The 16,106-nt window shown below is 36.3% G+C and overlaps 1 protein-coding gene across 5 annotated transcripts in view; it reads right to left on the reverse strand.

Annotated features, from left to right (window-relative positions):
• Positions 1-16,106, reverse strand: part of gria2.S (glutamate receptor, ionotropic, AMPA 2 S homeolog) — a 112,900-nt gene that overhangs the window by 33,765 nt on the left and 63,029 nt on the right. For all 5 annotated transcript variants that reach the window (XM_041572465.1, XM_041572452.1, XM_041572469.1 and 2 more), the window contains 3 exon segments: positions 9,523-9,762; positions 4,158-4,354; positions 495-548 (listed from right to left, as the gene is read on the reverse strand). In XM_041572465.1, the coding sequence (XP_041428399.1) occupies positions 495-548; positions 4,158-4,354; positions 9,523-9,762 (491 nt within the window).

Raw genomic sequence — 16,106 nt, forward strand, 5'->3', positions numbered from 1 at the left:
CTGAGATGGCGCCTACACTCTAATATTACAAATTAAAAAAAAAATACACTTGCTGGTTCAGGAATTACATTTTATATTGTAGAGTGAATTATTTGCAGTGTAAACCGTGTAATTTAGAAATAAAAAATACATCATGAAAATTATGACAGAATCCATTTAATGTTTACATGATTTTCTAGTAGACTTAAGGTATGAAGATCCAAATTACAGAAAGATCCATTGTCTAGAAAACCCCAGGTTCTGATCATTCTGGATAACAGGTCCCATACCTGTACATCAACCTGAATATTCTTCTTACAAGACGATTTTGATTTCTGTAATAATAGCTATCAACAGAGGTTTTTTTTCAGTCTGATTTCTGGAACCAATATGGCGGCACCTACTCATTTATATATACAATAAACGACAACATCCCCCACTGTCTATTTCATGAAAAAATATAAAAATGACATCATATATGCTAAATAAACAACTGAAATATATATTATACTTACCAGATTTGCTATGATATAATGATATCCTTTAACATGCTTTCCTATTGTGATAACCTAAAAATTAAGAAATGTTGGAAAGTAATTGATGGTATCAGTTGATGCCAAATAAATACGTTTCAATTTGTTTTGGAATTAAAATGCTGCTTTTGCTAGTGACTTACAGTAAATGTGAACACACATCCTATGCATCCTAGAATTCTCTATCCTTTTCGTACATTGCAGGAAATACTTGAACAGTGAATACTTATGAAATCAGAGTGCAGAAATTAGGCAGGTCTACCATGCTTTATATTAATTTCTATGCATTTTAACCATAAGCAAGACAAAAAGCACTGATTGTGGATCAATCTCTATCTATCCTTTAAACCATGTATATATCCCCATGGTGTGAATTAAAGAATATTATGGGGCAGATTCATTAAGGGTCGAATTTCGAAGTTAAAAATACTTCGAAATTCGACCCTCGAATTGAAATCCTTCGACTTCGAATATCGAAGTCGAAGGATTTAGCGCTAATCCTGCGATCGATCGATCGAAGGATTTTTCGTTCGATCGAACGATTAAATCCTTCGAATCGAACGATTCGAAGGATTTTAATCCAACGATCGAAGGAAAATCCTTCGATCAAAAAAAGTTTAGCAAGCCTATGGGGACCTTCCCCATAGGCTAACATTGACTTCGGTAGGTTTTACCTGCCGAAGTAAAGGGTCGAAGTTTTTTTTAAAGGGGAAGTACTTCGACTATCGAATGGTCGAATAGTCGAACGATTTTTCGTTCGATTTCGTTCGAATTCGAACGAATTTAACCAATTCGATGGTCGAAGTACCAAAAAACTACTTCGAAATTCGAATTTTTTTCATTCGAATCCTTCACTCGAGCTTCATGAATCGGCCCCTAAGTGTCATCTTCAAATAAACTTACCATCTGTCATTGACACCATGCATTGTATAAATTGAAATAGTTCAAAAAGCAATAGGATTTTCTAAAATTACAGGAATAGGGCTGAGATGGAAACACTAATCTCCCAAATGGAAGGATATACCTTATTAAATAATATATAGAAGTAAATGAATATATAATAGAATTTATTTTCTAGGTGAGCTGAACAAAGAATATTATTGCAAAAAAGCTGCAAAGAATAGAACTGATCCCAGGCAGATATTAGTAAATGTATCTGTACCAAGACTCAGTGTTACAAAGAATCCCTCAGGGCACCAATATGTGCCAAACAATCAACATCAAGTTTTTAACGATTTATATAAAGTGCAAAAACAATATCACTGGTGTGCCCACTGGTGGGAAGACCTCAGGCCTGGGTTAAATAGGAAATGTAATTTATGCCACTGATCGCACGCTAATGATAAAAACTCAGTTTCACAGTTCACTCAGTTGTGATTGAAAGTGTAACATTTTATTCTGACCTCTAGAATCCTTGTTGTATATGATTAGCTTACTGTTAAAGTTCATTCTGATTTGCAGTGGATTTAATCTATACAGACTGAGTAAGCATTATCTTGCCTATGCTGCTATCATTTTCAATTTGAAAAAGCCTAGTTCAGCTGTAAGGCCTAGTATACAGCAGATAGCCTCTAATAAGTGTTTTAAAGGAGAAGGAAAGGTTAAAACTAAGTAAGCCTTATCAGAAAGGTCCATCTAAATATACCAGTAAACCCCCAAAGTAATGTTGCTCTGAGTCCCCTGTCAAAAGAAACACTGCATTTCTTTCCTTCTATTGTGTACACATGGGCTTCTCTATCAGACTTCCTGCCTTCAGCTTAAACCTCATTGCCCTGGGCAAGAGCATGCTCAGTTTGCTCCTCTTCCCCCCCTCCCTTCTCTACTGTAATCTGAGCCCAGAGCAGGGAGAGACTCAGACAGGAAGTGATGTCACACCACATTAATACTGCAGCTCCTATTCTAAACAAACAGAGAGTTTCTAGAGCTTTTTACTCAGGTATGGTAAAATATTCTACAGAATAAATATAGCATTCCACCTTGCACTATTGCAGCTAATCTATTGGCAATAAAATGCCTCCGTAGCTTTCCTTCTCCTTTAAAAATGTAAATCGACAAATAAAGGGCCTAAAGGTGCTCCCACGTGGGCTGAAATTTGAATATCCAACCGATCCACCTATAGTAAAACTGTCCAATTACCTACAGATGGTTGAACTGCAGTCATTTAACAGATTAGAAGTGCCGCTATGATTCCATGCAAGTCCGTACAGAGGTTATTAGTTGGCCTACAGTTTATGTTGATTACATTTTGTGTTGTACAGTACAGAAGCTTGATCAAGTGAATCCAATTGGGGGATTCAGAAGAAACGGAACTGGGGAACAGCTATTCTGCATGTATACTAGGAATGAACTGAATTCTAAATTCAGAATGGGATTGTGATGATACAGGCAGAATATGAGTACCTGGCACACCTGAATCAGAACCCTTAAAATCATGTTACTTTAGAAGTCTGGACAAAGGGAGGTGCAAGTCTGTTTTTGTGATTTAGCCGATTTACTTATGTAAATTGGGGTTTGGTTTTGGGTAGAGCAAAATCTTTTTTAGTTGAACATGGTGCATTCTTAGTTTATACAAAAATGTTTCCTTTAAAACTCTCTGTAACAATTCTTGGTTAGGGTTTTATGATCCAAATGTTGAATGTTATTTTAAAGGGGGAAGTATCCCTCCCGTTTAATGGCATAATTATAGAGTAAGCAGAGCCCATTGTTTAATGGACTGCTCCTTATCTGAAAGCCTAACTGGTTGAAGCTGGGAGAAGGTTTGTTTATACAGAGGTAGGGTTGTCACCCGTCTGGTTTTGAATCAGCCTGGTTTTTAAAAGAGCTGTCTGGTTCAAAACCTTCTACTTGGTTTATGTGTGTTGAAAACCTGGCAAATTGCCCCAACCATGCAATGCAAAATGTCATGACCACCCAAGCATCACCAACTTTACCAACCCCAGATGCCACAGTCCCACCCCCTTTGTCAGGATTTTGCTTCTGACAATGGTGGCAACCCTAATATCTCGGTGGACTTGTTTTGATTATATTTATGAAAATTAAGAAGTAGAATGTGATTTGTTTTCGTGCAACTGCTACAAACCCATACATATATCTTAATTAAGACAATAGGCAACAAATATGTTCAGCACAAGTTCTATTTTTGAACTAATGCTATTTGTGCAGATAAAACATACTTCTCTAGACATTCAGCAGACAGCAAGCATAATGCTTGACAAGGTCATAATAGCAAAATCCAAATCAGAAGCCAAACGTAAGCTAAATATGCCTTCTACCTCAAAAAAGATAGAAAAAACAACTGAGCAAAATCAAAATCCTAAAGCCTTGCAATTTAGAAATAGTGCAGTATCTATTGCCTACTTTCTGGCCAAGCATGAGTGTTGCTAAACAAAACCTTAGATATTATCAAATTGACAAGTATGTCAAGCACTGTACTGCATTGCTAGGTAATGTAAAATAACCTGCACCTGTATAATAGCTGCAGATGTGTAATCCTGTTTAGCTTCTGAATATCAAGTTAGTACACCTTTTTCCATTCTAATCTTTGATAAATATTATTAGTGTTTCAATCGAACCTCCGCCTTTGATACATGCACCCCATTGTGCTGGCAGCTGTCTGCACGTCGTTTGATCTCAACTGCGACAAACCTGATCTACGATGTCGTTGACTTTGTCCCGCTCACAGTCCAGAATCACCCTCCTTTCCTTTTTAATTTCTAGGTCCTGAAAAAGGGAACGGTAAGTTTCATCTTTCCTGTCGTTATTAATGTTCCCGACGTTTATTGCAGTCACTTGCCATTTCTTCTCAGCGGCTGCGTCTAGCACAGCTTGCAGAGTTGTCAAACCTGTGAAGGAACACAATTCCATGTTAATTTCTCATGAGTGGAAAAAATTTGGAAAAAGTTCTATGCAACGTAACATTTTTTTCCTTGCAACAAATATTTACAAGTGGTGGGTAACTCGCCTAGGATACAAACCCACGCACATTCCTCAGTGGGGCCAAATCTGCTTGCTAAATCTTACAGTTATGCTTCTCACCACCTTATGCTTCTAGACTACACATAGGATCTAACACTCATCTGGATTATCATTATTCATGGGGTTCTATTTACCATCCTGGCCTCCTGCCTCAAGACTAGATGTGGTTTTATCTGAATAAGTATGAAGTTATATGTATTCGCACAACACTTTCTATGTAAGCCACAATCAGGTGAGTTCACTATCCTTAAAATATGAATGCCCAGCTTATAGAATATTGTGAAGATCATACACCATCCACCCTCCTCCTGAGGTGGAGCTAAGAGAAAGAGTGTTATTAATGCCAACTGGGAGATTTAGGATTTGATCTGGCACAGCAGTAACAGTGGTCTAAACCACGTCACATAAGATGCAACCCTATTCATTAACATTTAAGAAGTAGCTGTAGTGGCGACTCACTAACTCTCTTAGTTTAGAGACTATACATTCATTAATTAATCTTTCTTTATGGCAAATTTAATATATGAACTATACTTGTGTATGTAGATTACATTTTAAAGATGAGGGGGAGGCATATTGGATGTATAAAACAGGAAGGGTGGGAAAAGCAATTAAGTGGCAGGGAGAGTAAAACTATGAGAAGGATGGGAAGGGTACAAGGTATAAGATGGAAATGATTACCCAGAATTTTGGTGTGTCAGATTCCAAAACAATTACTAGTGTACAACATTACAAACAAATATGGGCAATTTAGGTAACTTTTAATGTACATTCATATTTTAAAAAGTATTTTTTTTTTTAGCATCAGTATCACTTGAAGGGAATAAAGACAGCCATCCACAGTTCAACTTTAGTGTTATGTGACTGACTGACCAATAGGGGGGTTTGATCCAATACTTTCTGCATTGGCCATCCACTCAGCAAGCTCAATGGTAAAGTAAGGTATCTCCCATATCTCATGATTCATTTTTGAACCCATTTATCTTATAAAGAATGAATTGGCGTTTGTGCCATTTGGCTTTTCTAAAAAATCATATACAGTGTATATGGCTTTTCCATTGTCGTCTAAGGAATCTGTTCAACTGCACAAATCGAATGCTCACCCATGATGCACTCATGATACAAGGGTCAAGCTTACTGCAATTTGTGCTACGAATCAGCCCGCAAAGCCAAGTAGATAATGATCATTTCAAATGTAGATAACTCCTACTTGAGTGGCGTTCTCTGAGAGTGTATGAATCTCACGTCTACCAATTCACAATTGTTATATCTGTTTCTTAAGCTATCCTCCAATAATTTCCCCAGCAAAAATATTATTTTTGGTGGGAATCTTCTTGAACGGCATTGTTAATATCTTGCGCTTGTTAAACATCAGTCCAAATGTAAAAAAATAAAATGCAATTAATGTCATCTGCTTTCTATAATTGTGGAAGCTCCTACATTGTGCTAATTGCCGCCCCTAATATTTTGCCACCCGGGCCTTTGTGGCCTTGCTCCAAATCAGGGACTGTCGTTATCTATAGGTTCCATACCTGTATCTGAATATAAAAGGTACAAATAAAGTTAAAAAAAAAAATGCTGAATGGTGCTCCAATAAGTGATTTTTAAAAAAACATTCTTTGGACAATTACTAGCAAAAAGACCTGTTAAAGTCAGAATGGCCAAAAAAAGTCCAAAAGGATCAGTGCAGCTCCCAACTGACTTCTATTGGACCTTGACGGCTTTTACTCACCCACTTTTGTATTAGAGCTTTTCGTGGCTTTTAAACTTTATTAATATCGAATTTTTAGCTTTTCAGGGAAATAAAAGAAACACATTTTTAGAAAATAATTTGATTCATGAATGAAATCTAAGCTTAAATGGTAATTAATAGGCCCCTTAGCAATTGTGAGAGGCTAGATTGCATGCCATATCCTTTAATAGCTCTGTGGCACATTTCCACTGCCAATTTTAGTGGCTAGGAATATGCCTGCTGAGATGTAACTGAAGCTTTAGTTTTTGATTACAATCACATTTCCAAAGTTAAAAAAACCCTTTCATTCATTGTGTCAGCAGAAGCTGATCCAGGTATAAAATCTATTATCCTAACTATTATTTATTAAATAAAGTCAGCCTAGTTTTACATTTCATAAATATAAGCAACACCTGCTTGGCATGTAAGAGTATACAGGTATGGGACCTGTTTTCAGAATACTCGGGACAGAGGGTTTTCTGAATAACAGATCTTTCCTTAATTTGGATCTTCATAAATTAAATGTACTAGAAAATGATGTAAACATTAAATAAACCCAAGTGTTGCTTTCAATAAGGATTAATTACATCTTAGTTTGGATCAAGTACAAGGTACTGTTTTAGTATAACACAGAAAAGGGAATTCATTTTTAAAAATTTGGCTAAAACGCCGTCTATGGGAGATGGGCTTTCTGTAATTTGGAGCTTTCTGGATATCAGGTTTTCCGGATAATGGATGCCATACCTGTACTTTATTTATCTTGGCTTTAGGGCCCACATTTAACCCATGCGCAAAAACACACAAATATTACAGGGTTTACAATGTGTTTATTGACCCCCTACTGAGACAGCACGTGAACTTCAAGTGCTAAAAGTAACAGCATCAATATTGGGTCATTAATGCCCTTGTCTGGATCTTCTGTGCCAAAGTTTCTCAGCTGTCAGCATGCGATGTTCTCTGTTATATATATATATATATCAGAGGTGGGGGTATATCAGTACTTGTTCAGTTCCTATATTTGGTTGGTAGGAATTAGTGCCCAGGAGCAAATTTACCCAGTATTTATAAATAATCACTGAACTAGTTAACTTCTTGCAGGGTGATGTTCAATAGATAAAGTTAATACAGGTATATTATCCAGAATGCTCAGGGGCTGGGGTTTTCCGGATAATGGATCTTTACGTAATTCAAACATTAAGTCTACTAGAAAATTATGTAAACATTAAGGGGGTTATTTGTTAAAGTCCTATTCTTTCTGCTTGGGTTGTTAAAAGGGAAAACTATTTTTTTCAGAGGAAAAAAAAAATTTTTTTTAAATTTATTAAACCCGGATTTTGCTGAATTAAATACTCCAACTCAAACCAAGGTCATGTAGAAGTCAATGGCAGATGTCCTGTTTACAATTGAAAGATATTGTGATCTGCGCTGGATTTCTTTCAATAATCTGATTAATTTGTTGTTTTCATGAGCTAATCCAAAAAAACGGAGTTTTCGTGCATCAAACCTGAAAAAATCACATGCTTTTGATTTTTTCACAATTTTATCAAGTCTTTTCCCGCACCAGAATTTTTCGAGTTATTTTTTGATAAATACAGTAAAAATGTGGACTGGAGTCTGGTGGTTTTAAGAAAATAGTGAAAAATGTAAAGTTTGGCGATACCTTTTATTGGATAAATGAATAAGTAACAACTGCAAGGTTAAATAAGTAACAACTGCAAGGAAAATAGTGAGAAATTTTCAGATTTTAGAAAATAACCTCCTAAATAAACCCAATAGGTTGATTTTGCTTTCAATAAGGATTAATTATAACTTAGTGAGGTACTGTTGTATTATTACAGAGAAAAGGAAATCATTTCTAAAAATTTGGATAAAATGGAATCTATGGGAGACAGCCTTTCTGTAATTCAGAGCTTTCTGTATAATGGGTTTCTGGCTAACGGATCCCTTACCTGTATACTTTCCTCTTGATTGAATGTATGTATGTACTGTATGTATGCATTAGATTTAGTGTAATTTGCTGAGCTGAAATAGATATCTTTATATCTTTCAAACAAATCTGTTTTAATATCTGCATATCCTTTCTTTACTTGCATAGACATAGGCATGATATTTAGCATACAAAAGGTGAACAATATTTAAAGTTTGACAGTTTTGGAAATGAATGAATGTAAAGGGCAGGCTTCGCTACATGTTCCCTAATTAGCTTTAAGGAGCTTGACAAAAATTTGTATTTTATTTCTAAATCGCAAACTACTTCTGAAGACTTGGCCCTATGATTGATATAAAGTTACTTTTGGGTATGATTTCCCAATATGTAAATATAGAATCCGGCCATCTCCCAATACCTTCCCCATACCCAAGTCTATACATAGTTTTAACCTTAATTTACCTAGTTCTAACATATTACATGCCATCATTTACAGTGTTCAATCACTCTGCTTTACTTCTGCCTGTACCATTGGGGGTTGCACCTATGTTCCCTACAACAGACAAGCACACATATATACTGTAACATTAATTTCATGAGAAGCCAATTAACATTTTTAGAATGTGGAAGGGAGCCAGTGCACTTAAAGGTAACCACACAAACAAAAGGAAAGAATACAAATTTCAAGAAGGTAGTGCAGCGGTTTAAATTGAAACAAACATCCCAGATAATGCCAGCGACTGGGCCATTGTGATTCTAAACATCAATTTAAGGTCAACATTTCTATAAAAACGAGTAGAAAAAAGGCTGCTTTTGTGCTTAGAATCTATCTTCTGGGCAAACGAAGACATTTTTATATAAGAGGATTAAGCCGAGTGTTCTACATTAGGCGCTTCATGCTGAAATCTGCCAAATCAAATTAGTTTCTTTGAAAGGTGCATTACAGTCTATGACCTTTGAACATTCCTTTGTCTGTGATTGATCATATTCTTAATATAATATCAATTTCCTTTTGTGTTCAAGCATAAGATTACCCAGTGCACTGCTAACTTTCAGATTGATATTCATTTATATAAACTAGCTTAAGTGACATTTTGAAGCTAAAACGATTCAGCAAAACATTCTATCACTCAGAAGAGAGAAGCGTAGCTTTATTCATTGACTGTGCGGCTACTGCTGTTTGCTTTAAAAGTAAAAAAGAAATAAAGGTTGTTTTTTTCCAATACTTTGCAAAAAAAAAAAAAAAAAATTATAAATATATATATATATATATATATATATATATATATATATATATACACATATACAGTATAATATTAAACTCAAGCATGCATTATTTCATTCCTTAAATAAGTTGAAGCAGGTTTAAAACTCACCTCTATCACTGTCATAAAGATATGCAAATTTGTCCCATTGATAGTACTCAATCAGACTGAGCAGTGCTCCTTTGAGGTCCGGCCTCATCTGAATAACAAATGGATGGGTACCATCTGTCGGAAAGCTTGGGGTTATAAAGGAGACATGAAGAGTTCCACAAAACGATGTGATGGTATTTACAGACTTCTTATCATAAAATCCAAATATAGCAAAGACTCCTCTTGAAAACTGAGAGCAGACTGCAAGACAAAAACGAAAAGAAAAACTCTTTTAATCTCTGCGATGGTTTCATTGTGTTACATGAATCAGAGAATTTACCTTTCTCTAAAGAGTTAGAATTTGGAACATTTCCACAATGTGAATCATTATAAAAAATAACATTTAAAGGAAAACTAAACCCCCAATGAATAATTAAGCAACAGATTATATCAAATTAAGTGGCATATTCAAGAATCTTAATATCTGGTATATATATTTAAGTAAATATTGCCCTTTCACATCTCTTGCCTTGAACCAACATTTTGTGATGGTCTGTGTGCTGCCTCAGAGATCACCTGACCAGAAATACTGCAGCTCTAACTGTAACAGGAAGAAGTGTGGAAGCAAAAGACAGAACTCTGTCTGTTAATTGGCTCATGTGACCTTACATGTATGGTTTGTTTGTGTGCACCGTGAATCCTAGGATTCCAGGGGGGGCGGCCCTTATTTTTTTAATTGGAAATTTTCTATTTAGGATTACCTAATGGCACATACTACTAAAAAAGTAGTTAAACGATTAATGATTAATTAAATGAAGCATGGTTTTACATATGAGCTGTTTTATGCAATATATTCTTATAATACACAAAAGCCATGAATATCTTGTAAATTATATCCTTATAAACGGTGAGTTCTGATGTCATCAGTTATAAACGGTGAGTTCTGATGTCATTTCTGTCACATGACTCACTAAAATGTGAGTATTATAATAAATAAAGTACCCCCAGTTGCAAAATATGAGTATATTAGAAGTTACCTCGGAGTTTCATGACCTGTATAAAAACACTCGGCCTTCGGCCTCGTGTTTTTATATGGTCATGAAACTCCTCGGCAACTTATAATATCCTTATATTTTACAAGAGGGGGTACTTTATTCACTATATAATGACCTACATTGGTCTGGGTTATAGTTTTCCTTTAACAGTTTGGACAATATAACCAAAAAAGACCAACAGCTGTCCAAGCTGGTGTTAAAACTACAGGGCCACCGATCACATTGCTGCATGTGGGTGTTTATATGCCAGTAGGGCTCAATGATCACCTTACACAGTCCAATCATTCAGTTAACTGCAGAAAGCCCACATATGAACTTTTATTTGCCAGTTTTGCTCACCCCCATACTATAGCTACAATATGCAGATCACACAAGGGCGGCCTATGGTAAGACATGGACTGAATACACCAAGGATCATTAAACTACAAGTCAAGACCAAAATGGGTACCCATTCTGTTTAGGTTGGGTCTTAATGAATCCCCTTAATAAACAAAATAATTCCCACAATATAACATTCCTGAAGATGATTTCGCACCTATATTTGGATCCCTCGATAAAGAGATAAAAAACACTGGCATACTCAGGTCAATGTGGAACTTGGCTGATGGGATTTTTAACCCAGACAAATTCATTGTTGAATAGACAAACTGGCAACCTACTTCTGTATGTCTCTGTGGGCACCTTCAATGACTGGTTGTAGGTATCAGTCTGTCCTCTTGTTGTCCCCTATATATCAGTGATGTCTATGTTCACATTGTTGTATCAGTAAATGCCTAGCATATTATACTACTGTTTGATATATACATGGGCCACCAGTTGGACAGCACTGATCTAAACAATTGACAGCAATGGCAACAATGACAATACTCTTTATCAGTACATAGCAGAATGCAAAGACAGTCCTAGGCATGGGAATTCAGAGCAAAAGTTCCTCTATGTTTTGTACTCAACCATAAGTACCATGTATGTTTGGCTAGTATTCACCTCAGAAAACATTATTCAAAAATGCTGATGTATTTAATGATTATAGTCAAATATATCAAATGATCAGATAATGGCTGTTTTGTCAAATAGAATATAGAGGGTCTCATTACCCCAGGAAACATGTTATGCAAGGCTTTACTTTTATAACATTATTGAGCAGCAAATAGGTTCAGTTTCATATAAAAGCTCCTCGTTTGCTGTTGTCCAATAAAGGATCTCACTTGCTGGCCTGCTCTTACTCATAACATTGTTTATACAGTATGCCTGTACAAGTGGCTGCTTAAATAGAGATGTGCCTTCAAGGAAAATTAGCTGTGTAGTCCTAATGTCCTGAGAAAAATTGTCACAGGTAAAAGACTTCTGCAGAGCTTAGCAACCACTAAAAAGTAAGCTCAATGGAATAACAAGTCAGAAAGTGAGTGCATTGAGTCAGTCATAGAAAACCATACTATAACAGCTAAATGATGCATTACTTTTGATCAATCATATTTATAAATTTGACTGTTTTCATGAGATCTACCGTTTCATTTTTGCAATAGTTCCCCTTTAACTTTGACTGTTGATGAATGTAGAAGCACTGCCACTGATGGTGTGCTGCTATCCAATGAAGTCTACAGCATTAATGTACTCCATTTATACTGCACAAAGGCAGCCTCTAATTCACAAGGACAACCACTGTTGTTCTCGAAAGGCTACATTATTGTCAAACACAGCTAAGGGTGCAGTTGATGTTTTCCCCTCTCTCAAATCCAATGCCAGCTGAGATCTGCTCAGACAAGACTGAAAGCTGTACTCAAGTGTACACATGATGTAGAACTCTGGGTGCATACTTATGTTTTATATGGCTTCTTAGATTTTTTTAAAACACATCAATTAATAGTGCTACTCCAGCAGACTTCTGCACTGAAATCCATTTCTCAAAAGAGCAAACAGATTTTTATATATTCAATTTTGAAATCTGACATGGGGCTAGACATTTTGTCAATTTCCCAGCTGCCCCAAGTCATGTGACTTGTGCCTGCACTTTAGGAGAGAAATGCTTTCTGGCAGGCTGCTGTTTTTCCTTCTCAATGTAACTGAATGTGTCTCAGTGGGACATGAGTTTTTACTATTGAATGTTTTTTTTAGATCTACCAGGCAGTTGTTATCTTGTGTTAGGGAGCTGTTATCTGGTTACCTTCCCATCGTTCTTTTGTTTGGCTGCAGGGGGGTGATATCACTCCAACTTGCAGTACAGCAGTAAAGAGTGATTGAAGTTTATCAGAGCACAAGTCACATGACTTGGGGCAGCTGGGAAATTGACAATATGTCTAGCCACATTTCAGATTTCAAAATTGAATATAAAAAAATCTGTTTGCTCTTTTGAGAAATGGATTTCAATGCAGAATTCTGCTGGAGCAGAACTATTAACTGATTCATTTTGAAAAAATGTTTTTTTCCCATGACAGTATCCCTTTAAGGAGTGCAAGCACCCATTATAATGTTCTTAATTTACAGAGCATTTTTTAAGTGTCCCTTTATACTTTCATCCCCTTAGCCAATGTCCCTTCTACATACAATGCACTACTTTTCTATAGGCATATTGTAGGTGTATTGTTGACTAGTGGGAGGAACAGATGACCATATGATATATACCTACAACACAATAATTTTTTATTTTTTTAAATATATTACTATACCACATTACAGCTCTTTCAGGCACTCTAAGTATCATAACTTTTGGTAAATTGAACAACAGTGGGGATAACTAGATTTTTGGTTTTTTTGGTTGTGGGTCAAATGTTTTGGCTTCAAATTGTCCTCTTCTCTTTTTTGTTTGCTTTATGCAAGGTCTTAGCTACCAAGCACCTTTTACATGACTCAAAATGTGCAATGAACTGTGTTTGAATTCAGTATAGTCTGAGAGTCCATATAGGCATATTAGGATTTGGTATCCATATGTTTCATTTATCCAGCAGGTAAAATGCCACAATAATCTTTTGCTATTACATAACTGTAGGAAGCTAACTCATCTTCTCCCATATGTTTAGCTTTGGCTGTACTTTGAGTACTCACCCTGTTCCATTCAGCATTATTGAGTGGCATATTCTGTGCAAAGCTTACAGTTATCTCTGCCAGAATTATTGTATTATCAGGATTCGGTGTACTCTCATTATCGTTTTTCTGTTTATGGGGCCTTTATACTTTCCCAAGCATGCTCTAAAGCTAAAAAAGGCTGGATCATGTATTAGCCCCATCCTGAACATTTATCTGTTTTCCAGTCTGACAGATTGTTAAAATACTCTTGCTGGGCACCACTAGCTGCCTTATGACTTGACTCAGTGATCTTTAGTCTGTCACTTTGGGTTTAGTTGATAAGATCACCAAAGCCCTTATTATTCCAGAGAATTATTTTGAGTTGTTAGTTCCTATTGGCTTAAAAATGATGTGTTTCCTGTAATGGAAAAAAAATGAGGACTGTAACATTGTTTTGAAGAAAACATCTTGCAGATAAAATTTATTGACTTAATTTCATAAAGAATTAACCGTATCTCTTCCCACTAGATGGGAAATGCAATAACTCAGAACAAATTATTCCCCAAAAATGGCAGATTTTTTGTATTAGAGCTTTATAACACACCCACTCACAATAATATGTTTATATTAGAAATGCACTAAATCCATCACTTTTGAATTTGGCCAAATACTAAAATTCTCCATTAACGGTCTGGTCAAATACCAAACTGAGGTTGAACCCTAAATTAATAATTCAAATATGGAAGAATCCCCTCCCCCCATAAATACTGCTATTCTTCAACATATTTAGTGATCAGGGAATCAGGGTATAAGTATAATATATAAAACCTAGTACATATATAAAGATTGTCTTGATCAAAGTTACAACTGCCTGGTAACACTCAGATACAGTAAACTAGTCCCTAAGATTGTGGTTGGTATTATTGTAAGTTGTAAAATAAATACAAGTGCATTAGTTTAATACTGTATGCATCAGAACTTTAATATCCATGAAGTTAGTCAGCAATTCCAAGACCAAAGATATTTGCTTCTCTAAAGATAGATTTTAAATTCCTTAATGAGCTGTCCCACTATGCAATTTTTAAAGAATTTATTTTAATTAGCTTCTGAAAAACAAATTTAATTTCCCTTAAGGCAGATCATATATTTATTGAGTTTGTTTTCCCCTCACAGCCTGAAAGCACAACACTAGAAGTAAAATTGTTTCTTCTTCATAGGTCAGCAATGTTTCATAAAGTATATAGCAATGGCACCAGGAGGGTATTTTGGGCTTAAAGTGATATTATTCTGACCAGTTTTGGATTATGAAACTAGAAAATATTAGAAAATAGCTTTGTCCATGCAACTGTAATTATGACTAACATATATATACTATTAATGTATAATAATACTGCCACTTGTTCTGTGAATTCCACCCAAAATGTTGTGTATGCCTTTTGCTGCAGCATTTCCCAAGAGCAAGAACCCTTCCTGGTTGCTAGTGTTGTTGACAGGGCTAGGGCTAGAACTAGGGGTAGGTAGAGTAGGCGTCCTCCTAGGGCGCAATGATGAGGGGGCGCACTTTTAAGGTGGAATTCTTTTTAAACCCTGGTTTGCTTGGCCTTTAATAGTATTTCAATTTTATAAACCACTGTTTCAACCCCCTCTTGACAAAGATTCATAATGCGAACAGAAACACTCCCCGCCTCCCTCTTGGCAGCTGCTGGCACAGGTACATATTTGTGGGCAATATTGTGATTTTTTTGGCTGCTATTGGCACAGGTACAGATTGGGGACAATATGAGGGATTGGCTGCTGCTGCTAGCTCAGGTATATGTGGCAATATGGTGGCTGCTGGCACCCATCATATTTCCCCAAATATCTGTGTAACGGTGCCAGCAGCCACCATATTGCCACATATACCTGAGCTAGCAGCAGCCAATCCCTCATATTGTCCCCAATCTGTCCTGTGCCAGCAGCAGCCAAAAAAATCAAGCCAAGCAAAACAGGGTTTAAAAAGAATTCCACCTTAAAAGTGGATTTTTTTGGCTGCTGTTGGAATAGGTACAGATTGGAGGCTTGAAGGATTGACTGCCGTTGGCACAGGTACAAATGGGGGCAATATGATAGGTGCTGCCACAGGTACAGGGGGCAATATGAATGGTAAGGTGGGAAATTGTAATGCAGGACCCAGTGGGGGGGGCACTGATTGAAGCTCTTGCCTAGGGTGCCAAAATACCTTGGCCTGGTCCTGGTTGATGACCCCCAGAAAAATCACTGAATATCTTACTCAACACAAAAAATCCATTAACAGTGCAGGTGGAGTACCATGAGCATTTGCTGCAGGACAAGGCTGAAGTTCAAAGAACAGAGACATGCTTCCATAGACCTGAGTAGCTCTCAAACTCCATTTTATTAATTTCGCCTAATACCATATACCAGAAAAACAAGTTTCTTGTTAAAGCTATAGATGAGCAAAGGGAATTAGCAAATTGTAAAAATCCAAAGAATTACAGGGTTTGCAAACTGTTTCTTGGAATGTCTTAGCTTCTTATCTGGAACCATAACCAT

The sequence above is a fragment of the Xenopus laevis genome, chromosome 1S, assembly GCF_017654675.1.
Source record: "Xenopus laevis strain J_2021 chromosome 1S, Xenopus_laevis_v10.1, whole genome shotgun sequence".
Classification (NCBI taxonomy): domain Eukaryota; kingdom Metazoa; phylum Chordata; class Amphibia; order Anura; family Pipidae; genus Xenopus; species Xenopus laevis.